The sequence below is a fragment of the Phytophthora infestans genome, genomic scaffold (assembly GCF_000142945.1).
Source record: "Phytophthora infestans T30-4 supercont1.14 genomic scaffold, whole genome shotgun sequence".
Classification (NCBI taxonomy): Eukaryota; Oomycota; class Peronosporomycetes; order Peronosporales; family Peronosporaceae; genus Phytophthora; species Phytophthora infestans.
The window spans coordinates 2,058,342-2,077,283 of NW_003303745.1; the positions used below are offsets into that span (position 1 = coordinate 2,058,342).

Genomic DNA, 18,942 nt, shown 5'->3' on the forward strand with positions numbered 1-18,942 from the left:
TTATCTGCCAATGATGATACGATAAAAGAGATTTATGGTAGCCAATGTTGACTACCCCAATTCCCTCACAAGATGGCTACATCAGATGATCGCCGGCGTCAAGTACGTCAGCTCGTCCTTGAAGCTGCCAGAGCACGAACCAATGAAGCGTTGACGTTGAAGAGCGAGGACTGCAATAAGGAGCTGTTCGCACCCTTCAGTCCGTCCCCAGTCGCGGTAATTGATGCTGTGTGGAGAAAGATCGAAGACGCTGAATTGTCTTTGACCGCTGAAGATCTTCTGGTAGAATTGGGCTGTGGCGACGGACGCTGGTTGATCTCGGGGGTCAAACGGTTCAATTGCAATGCATTCGGAGTGGAGCTAGACGAGGCTCTGGTTAAAAGAGCAAGCCACCAAGTACAGAAAGAGGGACTGCAACACAAGATTCGAGTGGACGTGGGAGACGTCATGGAGACCGACATTTCCGGTGCCAGGTTGGTTATCGTCTACGCTTTTGCAGAGTCATTGCCTGGTATTGCAGAGCGATTGACAAACCAGCTGAAGGAGAACGCAAACGTCTTGTCGATTGGGGTGAGTTTGCTGATTTCTAGGGGAACAATGACATTTCTAACGTAGTGCTTTTGCAGTTTCGAGTTCCGGGCTGGAAACCGCACTGGAGTGAACGTGAAGGGGGATTGCGTTGGTATTTCTATCGCATGTGTGATTGCACTGAAAAACTGCAAATGTGAGTATTTTTTTTATTAAAATGGCTACACTCAGCAAATTCTATTCGTCAAGTAGCTTGGCGAGTCGTTGTTTAACTTCCTGAACCTCCGTTAGAACTAATCTGTCCAGCTACACGCATGAGCACAACTAATTTATAAAAAAAGAATTATTCCTCGACACATTGATAATAACAAACGAACCTCTTTTCGTCGCTGTTCCATGCGCACAACTTTCTCGACAATGGACGCACTGGCACTCGTCGATAGGACGCGGTCGCTGAACTCGATGCGCAGCAGCTTCGACAGCGAATCCGCCTTGGGCAGTTGGTATGTCGACCTCACGCGGCGTACAGTTTTCTTCAATAATTTATTCTTTCTCTGTTTCTTCCGATTAGAATCGTCTGGACAAGATATTTCTGATGCCTTTGTACATTTTCTACGACGAGGAAATGTCCATTTGGGCTCCGTTGTGGATACAGACTGCCGAGTCCGCATGGACGCAGCTGAAGCCTTCCGTTCGGTGGTTTGCCCTTCGCCACTCACAATCGATCTCTCAGCTGCGTGCAGCTGGTTCAACACCCCGTCCAGCTCCAGATCGACCACTTGAGTGGCTGTCACTGTTCTCCCCGAAATCGCGTGTCGTCTTCGTGAGCCCTTAACAGCGACGTCGTCCTCAACTCTCAAGTCGCAGGAAAAGCGACGAACTCCCGACGACGGCGACGATGCTCGTGTGACATTCACTGGAACCACATTCTGCCTTCCTTCCGCATTGAAATCTGCATTGTTGCCTCGTCCTGACAGCGTACGATTCCCGTTAGCTCTTGCAGCGTCACGTGTCGCTTGAACAGCTTCTTCGATGCTGTTTCTATCCGTTTGGACGGGCTGGGGACTTCCTGGACTCGTTTCTGGATTTGCAAGCTTACAAGGGGATTTTTCAGCTTGAAACTACGGAGCAAACAGTTAATTAGAGCTTGAAAAACACACGCACGTGTTACTTGCACGAACCTCAGTTGCGCACAGCAAGCAGACACTGTCAGTAACGTAGACTTCCGTGACCCCGTGGCGCAGACAAAATCCGTCGCTAGATTTCTTCGGTTCCTCGTTAAAGACACGATAAACGTTGCGCTGCGAGATCAACGCTTCGAACGCCAGCTCTCGAAATTCTGTACAGATCACCGTGTTAAGTGTGAAGTAGCGAGTTACAAGAAACACACCAACTAGTCTATCAACGCACTTTCCAGACTCATTTCCCCCGAGCCCTCTCGATCAAACCGAGTGAGTGCATCCAGCAGAACTGCACTCCCCATGAGAGAGTGAAGCAAAGTCTGTAGGGCCAAACGTCGCTGGTGGTCCACCAACTCCGCTAAAACAGCAACGTCCTGTTGCGTTAGCCGCTCAAGTGTACCCACGTGAGGATCCAGCTCCAGACCCAAATCTTCTTGACCCTGGAGGCACTTGGCCAGAGAACGCAGCTCTGCTATCTCAATGTATCCATCGTCCAAGGATTCCATTCGCTCGAACAATTCGCAGACCACGAGCGCTAGGATTTTGATCCGAAAGTCTCCGATCTCTGCCCTGAGCGTGTCCCCATAATGATGAATCACATCTTCGTGTGGCTGAATGGCAAGTACTGGAGCTCCATCCTTAGTGATGCTGCCAGTGGCGACTTCCCAGCGTCGAATCGCACGGTTCCAAATGACTCGACGCTCAGGGGGGCAACTGCTTTGGGTACGCGGAATGGGAAGCCATCCACTGTCATGTTGCCAAAATGGCTCAATGAGAGACGCCAATACGTTCGCATCTATTGTCGCTGGCAGCTCTCGTTCCTCCATCAAAACAAACAAGAGCTCTCCAAGCAAAGCGAGCATCGGGAGAGTTGCAGGCCTTACTTCAGCCAGTAGACGATCTACCGAATATCTCCGTGTGAAGTGAAGACTCGCGGCTGATTTCCAGTGTGATGCTGGGGTCACGAAGCTTGCGTGACGCAGAATTGCTGCGAGTAATACTGTCGGGAAGCCAGAGGTTGCCCTGTCCTCGGTGATTCGAAACACGAGGCGCTTTGCTGCCAGACACGCCTGTGATAGAGTCGTCCAGGTCATTAGAGCGGTCACCACATGTAGCGATCGCGAGCTGTAGTCCGACTGTAATGTAGCAGTGTTAAAGACCCCCACGTCTTCATCTCCGCTAGTGTGAGATCTCGCTGTCTTGGGCCAGCTCTTGGTCATTGTTGGTACATTCGACACTCGTCGAGTTGAAGAGCCCTTTTCGAGTGCGTTCGGGGACCTTGTCGGCTCTAGTTCTGCGCTGTTATGGTGCGTTAATGTATCTAGTTGTGAAGGAGGTGTGGTCTTGGCTACACTTGGAGTTGAAGATAAAACTCGCGAAGGGCTTAAAGCTGCCACTGGATGAGTACCGTGAACGCCACGCGCTCTCCGACGCATGGGCAGCAGCTTCGTATATTCAGACGGCATGAGTGCCCCGACCCAATCTCGAGGCACTGCCAGGCCACTAAGGTAAAGAGATGTTGGAGGCCAGTACACTCCACCTGGTGGCTGTTCCTCCAAGAAAATACGGTCACGTAGGACATCACGCAGATGCCCCAACGGGACCGAGTCAACCAGTAATCCGACCGTCAACTTGAGCGTCAGTAGTCCGAATGAAGCAGTCTGTAGCTCTAGCAAATAATCGGTACGGCTCTCGGGTTGCAGCGAGTTTCCGAACCATTTCGCCGCCGTATTCACAGATCGCAGCGACAACAATGTGTACCCAAAGAACTCTTCCTTGTCACGATACCGACTCGGCTGACGACTCGGACTGCTACTCTGTGGCTCCTCTGCATCGTTCTTAACGCCTTCCCGGTCTTCGCTGTCGCTGCCGTCGCTCTGGGATCGAGGCTTCGCTTTCAACTTGATAAGAAGTCGCTTCTGGGAGCAAAACTCACTGAAAGCTTCCAATGTCGCAAAGAGATAATGCACCCTCGCTTCACAGAGTTGCCACCGATTGGGAGTGTGTCGCTTACTGCCTTCAAGTTGCACTCGCGTGACATTCTGCCCAAGTTGATACTCCAAGTAGAAATCGGTGGGCTCCAAGTCGGGACCTCCGTCTTGCAATTCGTGGAAGAAAAACACCAAGCGAAGTTGCGTCGCAGTAGGATCCACGTCTGCACCTCGCACGGGTGTCAGTGTGCTCCCTGAAGGTCTCAGTTCAGGTGAATCGCCTCGTAGTAACAGCGAACGCGGGATTTTTTCAGTCTGAAAAGCTTCAAGACTTTCGAGAACGCTTCTCGGAGCTTCTTGGTTGCGTCGTAGCTCCGTCGACAGGAGCTGAGGCGCTAGACCGGAAGCTGCTGAGGTGGCCATCCCAACTCCATCAGTAGTTGTTGTCTCCGCCTCTTCTTCTGCGTCGTCACTGGGGTTATCAGTGCAAGGACACAATACTACGTGCAGTTCACGTGCGAGTGACTGGAGTCGCTGCTGCTGCTGGTAGATTCGGTAGCAGAGAGTACACGTCGGAAAGTCGCACACATCACGCAGATGCGACTTTCGCACGGTGCTGACTGCATTCTCCCACACGAGAAGGTCCACGCCACGCTGCCTCATAAGGAAAATCGTATCCAGAGCCATTGTGAGCGTCATTCGGAACTCATCAACCGCTTTGATCGACGTCGTACTGTTTGTCTTGAGCTCGTCACCACTCTGGCCTCTCACCATTGCGTCCAGCTGGACTCGGAACGTCGGTGGGAGCTCGCAGGAACAGCCGCAGAGGAAGCACGAGCGTGTGTTCATTGTGTTGTTTAACTCATCTCCTCGTAGTAGTGTCGATTCTTTAGGAGGAGAAGTGGGATCTTCCAGTAGGTCATTGGTAGGACCGTATCTCGAGCGGAGAGTGTCGGGGATAAACACCGCGGAATCGCGCGAGCCGAAGCATGCGTCATCTCTTGGCGGTTCTACCGAACTGGTGGCTTGGAAATCGACAACTCTTGTGAGCCACCACACGCCATCAGCGTCTTTGATAAAATCCGTCGTCATCGAGTGGAAACGTAGAGTGGGCAGTTGCAGCTGGACGTGTTCTACGATACGAAAAGTGGCTTGAACCCCTTCGGCAATTGCAGTTCCTCGCAATCTTGGCCATCGAGCACACGCCCGAGCGTCTGGAGAGACCGTGACGCAGTAGAAGCGAGCCGTTTGGGCTGCAGTAGCCATCGCAGCTTCGAACGCCGCATTCATCGCTGCCATTGTCGACGCTGATAACCCAATGGGTGAGGCAACACTGGGAGTATTCCTTACCTCTTCATCCTCGGGAGCCTCGGAGCTTTTCAAACTACACTACCGTATCATAACGGCGTTTTAATGACAGTTGAATAAAAACAGTTAATGGTTAGTTAAAATCGTACCTGCTTGTTAGGTTGACGGCAAAACACTTGCGCTCCTGTTCACACCAGAAGACGCGGTAGACACTGGCCTGTGATCCTCGACAATGCACAAACTGCTGTATACAGATTGGAAGCTCGCCTGGTACCGCTAGTATAGGATCTAGGGTTCTTCTGGTCAACACAACAGCACTCCCACCACTAGAATAATTGCTGCTTTTCCACCGAGCGACACTTCTCACTGCCAACACAGGGTCATTTTCGTTCGAATCAGAAGGTGCTACACCCACGAGAGCATTGTGCAACTTCTTTCTCCACTGTGGCGTCTTGTCTTCCCGAATAACGTTGCCTTGTTTATCAGATCGTAACCAGAGCACCGACTCTTGAGCGTTAGTGCGCTCGCAAATAACAGTTAAAGGTAAATTCACGCGTAGTTTCCTGTGTGAGTGGCTCTTTGTCGAGACCTTCCCACTATTGTCATTATTGCCGGCACTTTCAGCAGCACCAATAGGCTGCAGATACTTGAAGAAGAAAATCAGTGGCTTCACCTCTCGAGGACACGGATAATGACCATCACTCTAACATCCATAAACCACAAAACCAACGCATAAAACATTTTGCAAAATAAAAATGCAGGAAAAACTTACACTCACGTCATTTGCATTCGATCGTTGGTTATCACCAGATTTTGGATCAACAATGCGAGGTCCGATCTGCCACAGAGCCGCAGACACTTGCACCTCTGTTCTCAGTCTCTCGCTCAGCGTCTCGCCACGTTGTCGGCGGCGCATTCAGACGATAAAGATCTGCCGACGCTGAAGCAGCAATACCGAGTTGCAAAATACTAAAAATATGAGAAACTGTCGTATTTTTTCAGAGAAAGTAAGCAAACATTTCCAGTTTCCTAGTCCGTTTTAAGAGGCCAGCGCAATGAAGCCGACAGTTCGTCGCGAGTTTAATCCGTCTCGCTCTTGGTCTCCGTCTTGCCTTCCGTCTTGGCCTTTACCGTCTCGCTCGGCGGTAGAGCTTTCTTCGGTGCGCTTGGCCACGTGTTGTACAGCACGACCGCAGCCGACACGCAGCCGACCGACCCAATAATGCCGTCGTGCAGCTTCGTGCCCGTGATCCGCTCGGCCAGCCGCACGCCGCTCGTGTTGGAGGAAACGATGAGATCGCACGTGACCTTAAGCACCGCGAGAAGCTTCTTGAAGCGGCCGCTCCTCAGCGTCTCCAGTTGGTTCTGCAGCGTCTCAACGCGTGCTGTGTCCTCCTCAGAGGCCAAAATGTCCCTCACACACTTCTCCTTCTCCACATCGGCGTTGAGACTCTCCAGGGCGTTGAAAAAGCCCGCGACGTTGGCGCAGAACCACATGACGCCGCCACGTTGAGCCAGATCGTCTGCGTCGAGGCGAAGCACTTTGGCTTTGCTGGCAAACGCCGCGTTGTCCGCCAAGAAGTAGCCCAGCATGCCCAGGTTCTGAATGAACTGCAGATAGCGCTGCGTCTCAGTGAGACTCTTGCTACCGGACAGCGTTTGCAGTTTCTTGTAGTACGTGACGCTCTTTCCAAGGCGAAATGCCTTACGAGACTGCTGCATGACTTTGTAGAGCGCGTGTAGACGCTGACCCACGTCGCTCTTAGGGTCAGCCGACAAGACGTAGAAGGCCAGCGCTCGACTGCCATATTGCAGCATCTAGAGGGGATTTAGGATATGAATTAGTGATGTGTTAGAGAGTGTAGACGCTGTAGATTGTATTTGTACCACTGGCTTACAGTACCTTGGAAAGTTTGTCTCGGCCTTCTAGACAGAAGGCCAGCTTTATGAAGGCGTCGAGTGAGAGTGGGGCCTTGGTGTCCATGATACAGCGATGTCGAGAATGGGAAGGTAGTGGATGCACGCGCAGGAAAAAGAACACGAAGGTGCAACCTGGTACTTGAGTGGAATGCTGTGCGGGAGGTAAGCGACGCCAATAGTGTGAGACGGCGGGCCAGCGGAAGCTCAACTTGAACTGTTTTTGATTTTACGTGAACATGGATCAGAGATTGAATCAGAGTTTTGCTCAGAATTATCAGAAGTGGTGGGATGCGTGCTCGATTTTTAGTAAATCGAGGTTGTTTTATATATCGAGGTTTTAAAATGGGATAGATCGAAGTAAGAGCGGCTATAACGGTAAATCGAGCTTTTAAAACTTCATTTAATAAAAACTGGTATACAGTACTGCACCCGGTTTTCGCGCCCTTGGACCTTTGGTAAACTTCCGGATGTGATGATCCTGAATCCAAATGAACTATAATAATACTATCAAAAAGGGCCAAAAAGTCTGCAAAGCTTAGCGTTTTGAGAACAGGCTTCATCGATACTATCGATGAAGCTGAGGAAACAAGCTGATTTTATCCCCCCCCTAGTGTTATCAATACCATTTGCGAAAGAGACAGATCGCGAGTGAAGACGTGTATTTACCCGCTTGCCCTACGTACCGGTAACACCCTACAAACGTTGGATCGCTGAGTGCCGACGACGGCGACACGGGGTGAGGAAATGGAGCTGCCGATTGTGACTGCTGGCTGCTCCGCAGGTAAAGCACATGACGCGCCACGCCCGACACGCAATATGCATGTTGAAGTTACACTGCGGTACAGGATTCTGTCGACACGAGGTTACTAGCGCTATCTGCACTTAGCCCCAACACCAGGTGCTGGTGTTGATAACCTTAACATTAGAGGACAAAAATAGGACCAAACGCTACATGAAGCGCCTTGCAATACCATCATTTACACGGTCTTCCTTCCATGGACATAAAGCCCTTTACGACTTCTATCCGAGTATGCTCATCATCCTAAAATGGACATATGTGTCACTAATAACAAAGCATGTCTGTGTTTTGGCGAAAAGTCACATTTTATCACATTTCAATAAATGGACACTCACAGACGAAGTCTCCATATCTGTTTTTCAGATATTTCGCACTTAAGGTGGAGCGCAGTACCCTCCTTTTTAATACAAGCCCTAAGACATTTTTTGTCCGTCGTACTTCAATGAATTTTGGTCCTTTTGTCTAGGACAAAAAATGTTGGGGCTACTTGTATTGTAACTTGCATAATGAAGCGAGACTTGAAACACTAAAAAGCAATTAAAGTGTTAAGAAAAGTCATCTTAGTGACGGTAGCGCTCTGTAGAGGTCGAAAAAAAATAGCTGCGAAATCAAAAATAAAGAAATGCTAACTTGTAATATTGGAAATTCTTTGGATATTTATATCCTTAGGCTCGGTAAACCTGTACGAAACTTTACTTTGGCTAATATCGTAGTAACTTAAAACAAACAGTTTGATACAACTCTACGTAAAACGGTCGTAATACGTAATGAAATGTGAAACTTTAACTCAGAATGGGTGAATGTTGACCAAGTCGGACAAGAACGACATTCAAACAGCCTCATTTGTAGCCAAGTTTTATCTTATTGAAATTAACGTAAGACTTGGAGGGTGACTGAGGAAACACAATGTTTTTGAAAATATCCAGACAACGCACGCCAATACAATTTGACATTGGTGTTTTTTTTAAAATGTCATTGGGTAGAATCTGGCCACAATCTTTTCAGAATGGTATCGTTCGTCAAATATGATAACGTCGTGGCTCGCCCGATTTAAATTTGACAGAATCTAAGCATGAGCATCGAAGGTTGGGATATCTTGTATGGATACCACTGACCGTCGGGGTCGGCGACCGATGCATCTCCTGATTACCGACGAGAGCTATCTCATACCTATTTGTTAGACGAGATTGCCCCCGTAGAAGCATGCAGAAATCGTAAAAGGCTCATTCGCAATTATCGCAATTCATGACAGCGGAACCATCAGAGTTGGTCAAGGAGCGATTCAGCAGCGGGTGAATATCCGCCGATTGATCCCATGCTGATTGAAAACGGGCGTGGGGACGAGTGTCGAGTATGTTGCAGTTGATGTCGATCTCCAACTTAGCAGATGCTGCCTTTCGCTTCTGAGCAACAGCAGCCGTGCCTCTATTATCTTTTCCCAGTTTTCTTTCTTCACAGTCAGGACACACACCAAATAACATTTGATATTTTTGATAGTAACAGTACTATTTTAGATATTAAATTTCAATTGTAACTTGTTTTTCAAAAGTAAACAATTTTTTTATTAGCTCAGATATTTGAAAAATAGTAGATACTAGATGATATTTTATGATATACTCCCACTTAAGTTCTTAGTACGTTTCTTGCCACCTTGCCCTCTGTGTGCCGAAGGCTCACCAAAGAGCTCTTCGGGTCAAGCTCTAAAGCAGCAGTAGTGATGACTTTAAAACTGACGAGTATTTGCTCTAGTATTTCACTGTGACACAGACAAAGATGAAAAACTGCAAACGGTTGCAGTTGTTTGAAGTCGATAGAGCGAAATATAGATATTTGTTCTTGTTATCCGTCGATAGCCTTGTCCAGATCGTGCACTCGTCACCCTGCAGCCTATGATTAATGCGCTCAGCAGTGCCAACACTCCACATTAACCTTGCCGTCACTCTTACCCTCACTATTGATTAGTAATACATGTACTTCAGCTAGTCGAACTTTGACGATTTATTATTGGAGGATGCTTACCGATTACGTAATTTTCGAAAAATATTATATCGTATTAGCTAATATTAAGCTAAAGTTTAATAATACCATTTTGTACAAGGAGAACATATACATCAAGAACGTGGAGACCTTAAATGCGAAGCAGAATGCACATCACCAGGCTCAACTTGAAATTGAGGATCCAGAACTAAAGAAAATAGTCGAAAAACGGAAGGAGACGACCGAGACGGAGTCGCATGACCTTGAGAATGCAGGAAAGAAGGACTACAGTTCGACGACGGGCAAGTCAAAAAAGAAGAAGGAACGTTCGAAGGGATCGAAGACTAGTAGGAAGAACAAGAATGCAGCTGCAAGGAAAGATGCTGTAGATAAGGAAGAAGCAAACGAAGAGCAAGTGCCAGCCGAAGAGCAGCAGCACACACGGATGCGTACGCGCAACATGGGAAAGAAACACGTTCCGGTAAGTGTCTGCCTACGAAGTGGGTGTTTAAGCTGAAAACCCACGCGGATGGTACCATTGAACGGCACAAGGCTAGACTGGTGGCTCGAGGAGACCAGCAAGATTATGGCGTAGACTATACATTCACATTCTCAGCAGTGCTGGAGTTGGTGTCGATACTCGTGGTGTCACGTATTTGAAAGGTTCCAGCGCGCCACGGAGATGCTCCGAGTGCCTATGTAAAGGCCAAGAAGGAAGCTGAATTGATCATCATCCTGTTGATACCGCAAGGCATGGATTTTACTGAGGCACAGCTCAGAGCACTGGGCGTTACTAATAAAGATGAGCCCGTGTTGATCCTGGAGAAAGGACGTTATGGGTTAAAGCGTTCAGGTCGACTGTGGAATCACTTATTGCACAGCATCTTGGTGTCGATGGGGTTCCAGCAGTGCTACACTGACAGCTGCCTCTACATCAAGACATAAAGATATGACATGTCACTTGTAGGCATCTACGTGGACGACATCTTAGTAACGGGAACGAGCGAGGATAAGGTCGACAAGTTCTTCGACGACATGCAGGTCGTGGAACTAAAAGACTTGGGTGTGGTCTCTAAGTTCTTAGGGATTGCGTTTAACTATGATAGCAAAGATGGGTGAACGATGAATCAAGAACAAGTGATCCAAGAGCTATTGATAAAGTTCGAGTTGGATAATGCAGCGCCGGTATGTACACCAATCGACGGTGGACACAACGGTGAGGAGAATAGTGCGTTACTTCCGAGTAAGTGTGCTGGGAGCCCAAGACGACCAACGGTGCAGACGTTCCAGTCTCTAGTGGGCAGTTTGTTGTGAATCTCAAGATGTACGAGATCAGACATATCATTTGCAGTGCACTGTGTGACCAGAAACGGGCATGCACCCACCGAAGTATTTGAAGGGAACAAAGAAGCTGAAGTTCCTGATGAGCACAAACAACCGTGATATGAACGACAAGGTGCTAGTGGAATCATACAGTGATGCAGACTATGCATCAAACAAGAAGGACAGAAAGTCGGGAACAGCAGGAGTACTCATGGTGGCAGGAGTAGTAGTAGCGTGGATATGCAAGAAGCAAACTTGCGTTGCACTGTCGACCATGGCGTCGGAGTTTGTGGCTGCGTCACAGATGACCGCAGAGATGCTAGGCACCATGGAGTGCCTCAAGGAGATAGGACTAAAGCTACGAAAACTGTCGGTGCTTCACGTCGACAATCAGGCCGCAATTGCTCAACTAGAAGGAGAAGATTCATCAGGTCGAGCGAACCACATAGATACACGTTAAAAGTTTGTCAAGGACTTTGTACAGAAAAATGTACTGGGTGTGGAGTACTGCGAGTCAGTAATGATGCGTGCGGGCATCCGGACAAATGTCTTCCCTGCGCCACGACGTAAAGAGCTACGTGAGCTTGTGATTTTATCAGGATGATCTCCCGGGAAGGAGTGTCGGAACTCGCAGGTGATCTGCGTGAGATCAGGAGATCTTGAGACGTCGTATGATAAGATGCTATTACGAAGATTCCTTCACGAGAAGGTAAGCTCTGACGGAGAAATATGAGAAGGACGAGCAGTTAAGAAACCTCTCACAGGAGAGGATGCATATTGGATTGTCAAAGCAGGCGTAGATAACAACTAAATACAATGAGTCTTCAATCTTCCACACAGAGCACAAGTAAAGCACCCAACGGGTTCCGACGATACTCAACGCTCTCCTATACACCTTTGCAGCTCATAAAATGGATCAGAGACCCTGTTTTGACGTGCTCATAAATACTACTGGAGACTCGATTGCAGACGTGCGCACAGTAGGGTTAATACTGATGTTGGGCTCGGAATCTTCTGGATATTAGTATCTAGAGTTCTTACATGTAAGAAAACATATTTTTGGCTAATATGTATTTTGCATTCTACTCGAAATTGCTCTTTGATTGAGCGCACGCAATAGCGCAAATCTGTTATTAACAGGAAAAAATATGCGAGTGACTCATTGACTTGGATCAAAACAGCAAATTTGGTTGCAATTCACAACGAGAGCTACGTATAGGCTGGGATATAGTAATGCATTGTTAATAGTAAGAAAAAATGTCAATTAGGGGCCGTTCAAAGCAACCTTCTCTTGTTTTGATTGTATCTTTTGATCTAGCAGAAAGTAAAATTAATGTTTTTGGCACCAATCAAAAGCTGACACAATTGTTTACTTCCCTGGTTATTAAATTGTTTTACACCAGTTATGATGAGGACAAATTAAAACAGCGCATAAAATGTGACTGTTATAATACCTCGGGAAATTTATACTGAAGTAGCTCGTAAAATCGGGTATCTTCGCTTGAATAATGGCAGCATTAGGGTCGCCTTGGAAATACAGTACGCGCCTTTACACAATTTCCCAGTCGAAATCCAGCGGTTTGGCCTTCCTGAAAAACTGCAGTGCTTCCGCGTCGGAGAAGGCGTTCTTGTCAATTTTGTCCCGGTACGTTTGGGTGTACCTGAGCCACAGATTCAACATTCGGTTGTCATCAGCGGCGGCAGTTTGCTTTTCTGCCAAACGTAGAATACGAAACACTTCCTCTGGAGTTTCTCGGGCCTTCAGCCACACGTCAGCCATCGTTTTGTGGCTCGATTCAGACGTCAGAAGCAAATACCTCTCCAATTTATCGGCGTGACTCTTCATCCCCGGGTTGTTTCGAAGCATGTGAACTAGTTTTATGATGTCTTCTTCTTCTGTCATTGTCTTCTGAAACAACGTCAACATTTGTGTGTCCCCGAAGAAAGCGCCCGCATTCTTGTTCCAGTACTTCTCTACATACTCCAGCCACTGACGGAACATTGGCGTATCATCCAGCTTTGTGCCAGCGTCTTTAAGACGAAGCGTATTGTAAACGATCGTTGGATACGTATCCTGTTCTAGGGCTTTGCGAATCCAATTTCCAGATAAAGACTTCTCCATACTCGCCCCGATCTTGGTCATTCCGGGAGTATGCCGAAGAGTTTCGAAAAGTAATTTCAACTGCTCTGGACTATTTGTCTTCAGAAGCAGATAGTAAATGTCCAGATCTGAAAACGCCTGGTTCCCGTTATTAGCTCGGAAGTCCTTTACAAGCCTGAGCCACTGCACGAAATCCGGATTATCATCCAACTTTGCTGCACGCTTGCCAAGACTTAAGACCCCGAATAACTCGCGTGGATGTATTTGGGACTGTATCCACACTTTGAGCTGCGCTTCTTCCGCAGACAAACTGGACGTGACCATTTTATGCATCAGACCGTCGACTTTCGCTAGCCAAGAGGGACCAACCCTCTCTTCGTCGTTGCCAGCCGTATCCCGAGCGACTGTGTCGAATCTTAGGAATCTTTCCGAGGAGGTTGCAATCGTGGCCGTGGAGAGAGGGCGGGGGTCATTGAGTCTCGATTTGAGACCAGTCATCGTCGGCCTGTAAGCTTGATCAGAGGGAGCTAGACCTTCCGCTAAACATGTACCGGCACATGTAATAGTCAGCATCATAATGCTCTGGAAACGCATGGTTGGGCCTTGAGTTTCTTGCGATCAAAACCCACTGTAGGTGGGGCAAACGTGATACTGTACTGTTTAATGTAATCTGTACGCGGAAACTTCGCAGTTAACTGGCAAAACGGAAAATGACAAAAGTACATGTACCGGTCCCGCTAGAGGGACTTGTTTTTACGACATGGCGGTACCGTACCGACTCTCAAATCCTTAAGAGCCAAACTTTAGCCAATGGACGCCATGCCACAAGGCGGCGTCATTTGCCGCACCAAAATCGCGCATGTATCCGATTTTATATTAATAAAAATAATCCATGTACAGTACTGTACTGTATTCAATTAATAATGTTGATGGGCGTTAAGTTGCAGTCTGTGAAATCAAATGACGCATATCTCAACGAAATTAGAAAGAGAACTTTACAAACTCTTGAAAAAGTTGCAGCTATGAAATGTGTCGACAAAACTCTGATCGCCATCTACTGGTCTGGTGTACCTGTACAGCAGCATCTATAAGCATTTCGATCCCTGGAGCTGGAGCTCCAGCCGTCGCCATCGGAGAAGTGGTGATGCAGGAGCATCACCACAGCTTCTTGCATCACCACTTCTCCGATGGCGACGGCTGCCCGCGAAGTTGAGCAAATATAATAGAAAAGGCAAAATACGCCCATATGCAGAGCTGTGCCGCGCCTTATCGCAGCTTTGTCAAGGAGGAAGCAGCGATGTCACTGTTATCATTCTTCAATCCTGACCAAATCAATAGTTAAGTACCTCCGAATAATAAAATCCGTCATTTTAGTACTACTATTCACTAATGATAGGAAAGAGGTAAGTATGAATATATATATATATATATATTACTTTAAAAATAGTATACTTCGTTCTTCTTCAAAGTAATATTTCACAAATGTTATTAGCCCCTGCCCTGGACGCGAATCCCTCGTGACGTCAGTATAATACTGTTGGTGAAAGCACGCGCGTATTCTTTCTGAAAAATATTCGGCCGTGTTCGATCGAAGCTAAAACCAGCTGTAAAGAGCTGGAATGTCTCAACCAGCTTTATTGCGCTAAGAAATACAAAAAATGACATCCAGCAGGATAGCTCCAAACGACTGGTTTCAAAATTCAGCTCTGGGTTGAATTTTGATTCGTCCTCCTTTGCGCCTTCAAATCCAGCCTTTTTCTGATGGAACACGATCACTTATTTTATCTTTATTTTACTTAACAAAACGACTGTTCTACAGCTCTAGCTTATTTTCAAACAAGCTAGATTTGCCCCTGCAAACCGAACACGGCCTTAATAGCTACCGAGAATCGTCTCACAACCCGATGTACCAGTATCCATTTTGCAAAACGGATAGTCGAAGAACCTTGGATCTTAAACCGCCGATTGGATAAATGCCTCGGACAAGGTAAGATGGCTATTTCAGGTTGCTTTCTTCGTTTAGTATATCGCTGCACCCATAATTGTGAGGGCTACATAGGCGAAAGAACACAAACCAGCAGCAAGGATATTCGGCAGGCATAGTTTTGCGTAAACCTTTGTTATCGCTTTTAAAATATCAACCCTCAGAAGTGACCCATTCGCTCGGTCAACAATGATGCCGAGTTTAGCTGCCATTGGCGATCATAATATTGTTTTAAACGTACTTGGCACTCGCGGAACTGTATGAATACATTTTTATTAGTGGGTATGTACTGTACTCTTCAATAATCGGAAGGTAGACAAGTGGTAATGACGTCTCACTGATTATTAGGCCCTAAGTCTGGCTAAATCAGACCTAATCGGAGTACTACTCCGGGAAGTGAAATGTGCTCCCGCAATTGATACAAGTGGAACAGGATTGCAGCAATACATATTATACTGCGTAGTATTAAATGATATTGTTTTGGGATCGGGACGATGTACTTATGAACAATACATGCACCAAACTATTAATATTAATACCAGGGTACATGTAATTTTGTAAATGCCCAATATTAATAGAGTCGGTGTACATATGTCAGCCATTCAGTTGAAATAGGGACTGGAGATGTGTCTCGTCTCAATAGACTTCCTGTACAGTATACACCTGGGTGGATCTTTTATCATAATTTCTTAAGTTTGCTGAGTCGAAACATGTGTCGACTAACAATCAGCACAATAAGGTTTCGAAGGCTATGAAATATTGGTTTTGAAAAAAACAAAACATGTTTAGCTACCCTTTTCGTGTCATCTTTGATAAACTTTCGGATATAAAGTTTTTATATTTTGCTACAGACATCATCTCTGTATTGATAGCGTCAGCCTGTAGTTTCTGGAGCATGGAGCTAATCAAGGGTTACGAAGCATTGCTCCAAAAATAGCCTGGAGCGACCCCTCATACATGTAAATCCTCTGGAGCTAAGTATTGACGCATTCTCAAAATATCCACACGAAAATCTATATTTGGCTAATCCGGATTTTTGCGTAGATACACCCTTACTCCAGTTCTCTATTATTGTATAGAGGAATAATCCTGGTAGTGCTACGAGTACATGTAGTATTGTGGTTTTCATCCATTTTGGCAAAGCGGATGATCCGAGATCCACTATATCGGATCCGATTTGCTGAACGCCGTCGAAATAGAAAGTAGGGGTAAGATAAGATTGCTATCTCGGGCCGGATATGTCGATGGGCACTTCGAATTAAAGGGGAAGTGCCAGAATTGCCGTCATAAGTGATCTGCCCAAACTCATTTGCTAGAACACTTCCAGTCTAACCGCCATAGGAGAATTATAGCACCCTTTTACTCGGCAATCGCGCTACAGTATGCATACGTTTAGTGTTTATCTCCTCCTCGATAAGTAATACTGAGTTGTGGGTGGTAAGGTCGTCTGGAGATGACGTCGCCCTCATCATTAAGACCTTAAGTAGAGTCACATATAGCTAATTCAAGCCTTATAACCCTACACCCTGCCCAATTTATATAAATCGGGCCCCGAGATAACACAGCAAATCGGGCGGCAAAATTGATAAAAACCACAATAGTATGTACAGCCCAATATGGACTCATTCAAACCATCATGGTGTGGCGCACAAAAAAGTAGATATCGAGCTCTTACATTTACAAATGAAAAAAGCTGTAAAATCCTCGTTTTTAATCAAATATGCAAGCATACAACGTTTAATAGTTACTTATTTTAAAAAATAACATGATATTTGGATCAGGGCACATAAACAAGACGAATTTTTAAAATGCAATAATTAATAACAGCTATATATCACGTTACAAACAAGCGGATCAATAGCAATACTGTACTGTACAGTATGGCGTTGAAATGACGCACTACGCTGTTAGTATGATGGGGCTGTATCCAATGCTTCGTTGAAGACCTTCTTCAAATGCGCTATTATATAGCGAAATTACGTGGTTGAAGTGCTAGTTAATGCATAACCAGACTTGACGTAAAGCGAGTCGCCAGACGAGAAGTGCACGGCAAAAAACAAGTCATATCTGCAGAAGTACGTGCAGTACGAACAACACCAATGCTAGTGAGGTTTGATTTTGACGTCAGTTTGATAACATGAGCCACGAACATGTAGTAGAGTCCAGCAATATTGGGGCCAACCACGTAGCGTTGAGCGATAGCAAGCCACAAGTCAGTTGTACAAAACATCTGCGTACACGATGGGGATCGAAAATCCATGGCTTAGATATGTCGTTAAGGTCGTTGTCTAGAAGATCAACTTGGACAAAGCCAGCGCTGCACTCGACAGTATCATAGCATATCATGCAATCGCTGTTAGATTTTGTTTCATTATTCAAAAATTGACATTATCAAAATTTACATCCCGGATATGTTTGTTAATACTGAATCGGTGACGCATCCACCCCAATACGGTCACATTTGCACAGAGATAGCCTTCAGTATCAACAAGAGCTCTGTGACCACGCACGTGGATCAGTAATCGATAAGATGGATATATTGTGGAAAAGTCGAAAAGTAGATAAGTAGCAACCCCAACAGTTCGCTCACCACTGCGGCGACGGAGTATGGCCCAAATTTGGACGGGGCCACCGCAGCACGTGAGCCAACTGAAAATTTGCAATTGTGAGACAGTTTGAGAGATACTTCGCTGGATTGAATGTGACCACGTCTCAAATATTAATACAGGCCAACACAGATGCAGCACGCCATGACGTACACCGGCGAAGAATATAATTGAACATTTCTTATGACATGTAAAATCGATTGTTGTGCCCTGAATGCTCTGGTTTTATCTTACTATGCCGTTTCGATTTTTTAGGTTCCACCCACGTTGTGGGATTTTAGTAAACCAAAAAGCAGTATGTATCTGATAATTGGTGATATGAGAGGAAAAAGTATATTGTGAAAACCAATTAAAATGTCCAAATCATATGCTAATAGAACGATTTAAGGTGTTGATAAACGCGATTTATATATACAAACGGATTTTCAGATATTTTTAGGATCCACACGTCTGAATTAGAGTCCGTTTTATAATAGATTGAGACGTTCAAATATAGATTTCTCGGAATGCCCATACACGGCTGGGCATTCCAAGATGAATAAACCCTTAATGGAGAAGACAAGAGCTTGTGCTGCAGTTAAGGAAGGCGACTTCGGCCACACTAGTAGAACAAGTGTGCCCGTTGAAAATGCCGACTTCGACTTTGATGAAGAACAAGATGGCTTTGAGCAAGTGTACGCTTTAGCAGACGAGAGGGTAAAGTTGGCTTTGGCAAACTACTCTACGAAGACGACTCGGTCCGACAAGAAGCTATACTTGAAGCCAAGTCAACATGCAAAACAAGCGCAGTTCGTGGCGCTAACTAGTGAAAATTGGCATGAAATGCTGGCCAAGGCTAGAGCCAACTACCACAAGCAGAAAACCTTTGATGGTCCGTTTGTTGTGCACGTGTTGATGTACGCAGCTAAGGAAGCACGACAAGGCATTCGTCGTGCCACGCCAGCTCGCATCGCCGAGGCCACTGAGGTCATCGATAGCTATATGGCTGAAAGGGCAGAGGTTCGTGTTGGTGATATCGCCCGTACCCATTGGGCAATTAGTCAAGCCCGTCAGCCCGATGATGCCAGTGTTAGTATAACGGAGAGCGCTAAGTTCCGACAGATGCACCATTTGGACGCAATGAGTACCTCACCTCAAGAAGATCGGGGTGCAGATAGCGTTTTCGGTACGCTAACAGTGCGGCTAAACGGATCGAGGGACATGAAGCTAACAGTTAATGTCAGCGAGCTTCGAACGCTGCTCGAGCTACCAAACTACAGCCTTATCGTCTGTTATCGCACTTTC

General features: G+C 46.4%; 6 protein-coding genes across 6 annotated transcripts; 2 read left to right on the forward strand and 4 right to left on the reverse strand.

The window, feature by feature from the left end:
* Positions 1-72: 72 nt before the first annotated feature.
* On the forward strand, positions 73-728 carry PITG_09312 (uncharacterized protein; the record flags this gene model as incomplete). The annotated part of the gene is made up of 3 exons (XM_002903549.1): positions 73-375; positions 424-570; positions 627-728. The coding sequence occupies 3 exons, from the start codon at positions 73-75 to the stop codon at positions 726-728; spliced, it is 552 nt and encodes a 183-aa protein (XP_002903595.1).
* Positions 729-1,929: 1,201 nt separating this feature from the next.
* On the reverse strand, positions 1,930-4,939 carry PITG_09313 (uncharacterized protein; the record flags this gene model as incomplete). The annotated part of the gene is made up of 5 exons (XM_002903550.1): positions 1,930-1,937; positions 2,005-2,845; positions 3,125-3,521; positions 3,612-4,068; positions 4,135-4,939. The coding sequence occupies 5 exons, from the start codon at positions 4,937-4,939 to the stop codon at positions 1,930-1,932; spliced, it is 2,508 nt and encodes an 835-aa protein (XP_002903596.1).
* Positions 4,940-5,081: 142 nt separating this feature from the next.
* On the reverse strand, positions 5,082-5,864 carry PITG_09314 (uncharacterized protein; the record flags this gene model as incomplete). Its single annotated transcript, XM_002903551.1, has 2 exons — positions 5,082-5,651; positions 5,727-5,864. 2 exons carry the CDS (start codon positions 5,862-5,864, stop codon positions 5,082-5,084), a joined length of 708 nt encoding a protein of 235 aa, XP_002903597.1.
* Positions 5,865-6,001: 137 nt separating this feature from the next.
* PITG_09315 (uncharacterized protein) lies at positions 6,002-7,082 on the reverse strand (the record flags this gene model as incomplete). Its single annotated transcript, XM_002903552.1, has 2 exons — positions 6,002-6,766; positions 6,852-7,082. The coding sequence occupies 2 exons, from the start codon at positions 6,930-6,932 to the stop codon at positions 6,029-6,031; spliced, it is 819 nt and encodes a 272-aa protein (XP_002903598.1).
* A 5,434-nt stretch (positions 7,083-12,516) lies between these two features.
* On the reverse strand, positions 12,517-13,662 carry PITG_09316 (secreted RxLR effector peptide protein, putative; the record flags this gene model as incomplete). The annotated part of the gene is made up of 1 exon (XM_002903553.1): positions 12,517-13,662. The coding sequence occupies one exon, from the start codon at positions 13,660-13,662 to the stop codon at positions 12,517-12,519; it is 1,146 nt and encodes a 381-aa protein (XP_002903599.1).
* A 4,545-nt stretch (positions 13,663-18,207) lies between these two features.
* Positions 18,208-18,671, forward strand: PITG_09317 (uncharacterized protein; the record flags this gene model as incomplete). The annotated part of the gene is made up of 2 exons (XM_002903554.1): positions 18,208-18,589; positions 18,658-18,671. 2 exons carry the CDS (start codon positions 18,208-18,210, stop codon positions 18,669-18,671), a joined length of 396 nt encoding a protein of 131 aa, XP_002903600.1.
* Between the last annotated feature and the right edge of the window lie 271 nt (positions 18,672-18,942).